Source organism: Megalops cyprinoides, chromosome 11 (genome assembly GCF_013368585.1).
Source record: "Megalops cyprinoides isolate fMegCyp1 chromosome 11, fMegCyp1.pri, whole genome shotgun sequence".
In the NCBI taxonomy this organism is placed as follows: Eukaryota; Metazoa; Chordata; class Actinopteri; order Elopiformes; family Megalopidae; genus Megalops; species Megalops cyprinoides.
The window spans coordinates 22265951-22270405 of record NC_050593.1 but is presented as its reverse complement, the minus strand read 5'-3'; the positions used below and the strand labels follow the sequence as shown (position 1 = coordinate 22270405).

At 38.1% G+C, this 4455-nt stretch overlaps 1 protein-coding gene across 1 annotated transcript; it reads left to right on the top strand.

Annotated features, from left to right (window-relative positions):
• The first annotated feature begins 397 nt into the window (after nucleotides 1-397).
• On the top strand, nucleotides 398-4455 carry serp2 (stress-associated endoplasmic reticulum protein family member 2). Its single transcript, XM_036540990.1, has 3 exons — nucleotides 398-672; nucleotides 3774-3846; nucleotides 4096-4455. The coding sequence occupies exons 1-3, from the start codon at nucleotides 589-591 to the stop codon at nucleotides 4134-4136; spliced, it is 198 nt and encodes a 65-aa protein (XP_036396883.1). The 5' UTR covers nucleotides 398-588; the 3' UTR covers nucleotides 4137-4455.

Genomic DNA, 4455 nt, shown 5'->3' with positions numbered 1-4455 from the left:
CAAGTATGAAGGTATTCCCCATATGCTTCAACTACCTTTAATGCTGTGAACCACATGCCCCCTTTATCCATTCCCCTGAGTATGCAGCTTTTTCAGACAGAAATATTCACACTTAAAATATCATTCCGCTTCCAAATTGTGTTAGTATACCAAAGCATTATATTCATGTGTCACATGTCTGTCGAATGTTTATTTGCATTGTATGGCGTACAGTGTGCCTCTTGCTCTAAATCCAACACGTCCCTTTCGCACCAGGTTGAAGAAAAACAGAACCCCTGCCAGTATGCACACACTCAAATGAAATAGCATTAATGTCGAAATTTCCCAGCCAATAAGAACCACACTTACGTACATACTTCCAATATATTGAATAGGCAGCACAGAGGTACAACGAGCAGATAAAACCGTCAGGCAGGAGAAATAAGCAGCGTCTGATGCGCGCTTCTCCAGCCGCTCGCTGGTCTATGGAAGCGTGCTTCCGTCCATTACGCTGCACACTTGCAGGTGCTGAGAGATAGCGTTTTAGCATCATTACCAACCTTAGAATAAAATACAGTAAATATAGTAATAACTGCATTTCCTCGAAAGATGGTAGCAAAACAGAGGATCCGAATGGCAAATGAGAAGCACAGCAAAAACATAACACAGAGAGGGAACGTGGCAAAGACACTGGTAAGACATGGGCTTTCTTCATAAGATGAGGTCGTCGTTGTTGTTCATGCAAGAATTACAAACATGGGACGTTATTTATCTCTTTAAATAGTTCTTATGTATGATAGAAATATTAGTAGTGGCATGCTTTACATGAAGGATCCCCTTTCATAAACAATGTGATCCTGATTCGTTCTGCATTTCAGCTGCCTTGCCACAATATTTTACCTGATCATTCCGTTTGTCATTGCAGTCTGCGTTCTCTAGTGATTCATTACGGATATGGCATAATTATTGAATGACTATTGAAATACACATTTCAATACATCATTAGCTGACAAGCAGAAAAGGTAAGCATAGCATTTAGCTTCCTGTTCAAATAATTAGCTGCATGTTTCGTTGTAGCGGTTCCATAATCTGGTAAATCTTTTGTGCCACTTAACACAAATGTGTAGTCAGACCAATAGCTTGAAATGTGTGTGGATATGATTGTATCGATTACCATAATTTAAAAAACATCCCAATCAAAAGCGGTCACAAAATAGCACCATCATTTATTCATTTGTCTGTATACGCAAAAGAGCGAGTCCCCAAAACGTTCTACCTTGATGCATATTGTCATTGATTCTGTTTCATCACGGAACAATCTCGAACTCTTTACACTTATCTGTACAAGTATGGTTGATCAATTGGTCTAATCTAAAACTAGGAGTGGCGTACTGATCAGTTGATAATAGAATGACGTGTAACTAGTTGATCAATTGGTTACATCCAGTGACATCAATTTGATGTTCCATTGTTTGTGTAGAGAGGAAGAGTGTTCTGACACAGAATGAGGCGTGTTGCTCTAGCACAGCATATTCATCAATATGTGCATTGGACAGTCTTACCCTGGAGCCGTTTGAAATGCATATGTTTATCTATCCATGTGTTATGTATTGTCCTCTCTTGACCGGGTCTCAATGGATGAAACGTGTTGCGTAATCCCTGAACCAACATTATGGTTTTTATTCACTTTATTTGCATCCATAGTAGAGGTAAAGTTTAATGTGTGTAAAGTTTAATCTTACAGCAAGTTACAGACCATACAAATATTTGTAACTATTTTAAATAACCATATGTGGCAGCAGATTCAATTATATATTCACGGTTGTAAAAAAAGAAAAAAGATATCTTGAACAAGCCATTTATCGTGATCTTTTGATCTGGCTGCATAAGATGCGTTTGTACTTTACTTTGTCAGGTTTTTTGTGCTATTTGCCATTTTCAGTATTCTTTTATTCACAGTCATCCTGAAAAAGTTGTGTGTCCATTGCTTACATATTACGTGGCCACATCTACTAAATGTTAAGATTTTTAAAGTGAGGTTATTGGGCAAGTTGAATTATAATCACTGCTGAAAATGCTATTTATCAGCCTAAATTAGTCAATATAGGTGATTTGAAGTTCAGATGGTATTTTATGGAATAATAGTTGGTTTTGTTCTTAGTTACACATAACATGTGCTACCAATTTTTGTTTATAAGATGTAATGTAATACATTATTATGCATTTGCTTGGCAAATACCATAATCCAAGCACAGGCCTATTTACGTACCTTGCATTTCACATACTCCATTTGCTTAGTGAGATATTTACAAAAATAAACCTCTGCAAAATATTCATATTTGACATTTTGTACCAATCCTCAGCATGTTCCCATGCAAGCTATATTCATAATTGTGTGGTGTAAATGATGTATTATTGGATGGGAGGTCCTCCTCATAGCCTGCCTGAGCCACCCTTGCTGTCCATGCCACCAAACTGCCCCTAAACAAAAGCTGATGCAATGAACTGATGGATTTTCAAACCATTCCACTGTTTTCTATGAGCCTCTTGGCCAACTCATCCTGGGGTCAGGGAATAAATTCCCATTTTTTTCCTAGTTGACCATGGGTTTTCTGGGTTTTTTTTTTAATTCCTTCTGGAAAATTCTCTGTCTTCGGTGATTTGTGAATATAACTATAAACACGCATATATAAACACTCATAACACATCTATACAAGCTAATGATGAGATGCAGGCCCTTCAGCATGAGGACTAAGCTGCACAGGCTGAATGTAAATAGAGAAGATAACATTCCAATGTGTCTGGATGCCCTTGGACTATTAAAAATGGGTCAGAGTCCCCCCGATGACGAAAGTTCCACCAACAAAAGAATCACACATTGTAAACTGCCAAATTATTTTTTGTTTGTTTTTAAAACGGCACAAGACATTAAACCGTTTTTTTACAGATGGGATGTTTAAGACACAAAGCAGACATAGACCTTTACTAAACTTGAGTTTATCATATCATGGCAAGTCTGCCTTGAAATTTTCAAGTAAAGTTAACTGAGCAGTGATTGAGTAGTGAATGAGTGTTAATGTAAAATTGAGATAAGTTAAGAGTAACTGATTTCTGCATGATATTGCTACTTGTCCAGCTAGGCCATTTAATTCATTTAACTCAAGGAAGCAAACATATATTTGGTAATGAGCCACACTTCTCTGACTCTGTGGTGTACTAACTAGATCTGGAGGTGTGCTATGTATACTATAAGGACCAGCATCATAGTCAGTTAACACTAATTAGCTGTGTGCTTCCTTTGACACGGGAAATACAATTGTTTTGTAACATTATTGACAAGTACACATATTTTGCCAAAATAATCATACCAAAGTCTTTTTTAAAGATTTAAGGTATTGATAATATTTATATATAATAATAATAACACAATAGAATAATATGATTCATAATTACTGGTGTAATTATTTCTGTCCCTGTCATTTATGTTACATGTATATCAGTCAGGAGCAAACTTAGTGCATATGCCATACAAAGAAAAGACAAGATCACCTGTACAGAATCCAAATAGGTCAAGAAGTGAGCAGGCCTGCCATCACCTGTAGCAAACCATCCCATTGTAGTGGAAATCTTTGCAGCTTAAGGTTTTTCTCAAGCTATGGATGATTACACATTAAGACTCCAGGCTGTGGAACCCCAGTGAACAGTTTGTACTGTTGGTCAGAATTTTCAGGTCGACAATAGAGACTGCAATAATTGTTATGCTAGAGACTTCAATAAATGTGTTTGCATTCCAGCGACCGCAAGAGGAGAAATACCCTGTAGGGCCCTGGCTCCTGGCTCTCTTCGTATTTGTTGTATGTGGATCAGGTAAAAACAAACGCTCATCTTATGATGTCTAATAGACATACTGATCTCAGCAGAGAGATTTCAGTGCAAACTGGTGGGTTTTGTCCTGATGTAAGGTACCCAAAGCAAGAGAAAAGAAAACATTTTAGTTTGTAGTTGTTTTCTGTTTAGTGTATCACAGTGAACTTCACTCTTAACTTCGTGTTACTGTATGTTTTTTATTTACCTATCTGTGGTAGGCCTTGGCTCACTGTGTCCTTCTTCGTACAGCCATCTTTCAGATCATACAGAGTATCAGGATGGGCATGTGAGCACCTGATCTCGGTGGAGTGTCTACCTTTTGCAGTCACTGGGGGACCAGGTGGCTGTTAGCAATGATTCGAAGGAGGACTGGCAGTTCTGCAGGGATTCTTTCTCAGCAAGGAAGCCAAGGAGCAGGAGCCCTTGTTCACATTGTCGTTCACATGTTGACAACGTCCTCAGCTGAAGGGGCGCAATGCTTTTCTACTGGTACCATATCAGGTGGCATTTGCCCTTTATGCATCTTACCATTCTCCTGATCCATGTCTGTTTTTGCCATCAAGTAAGTTAATCTATGTGCCATATACTATTTGTATAGTTACATGTGTG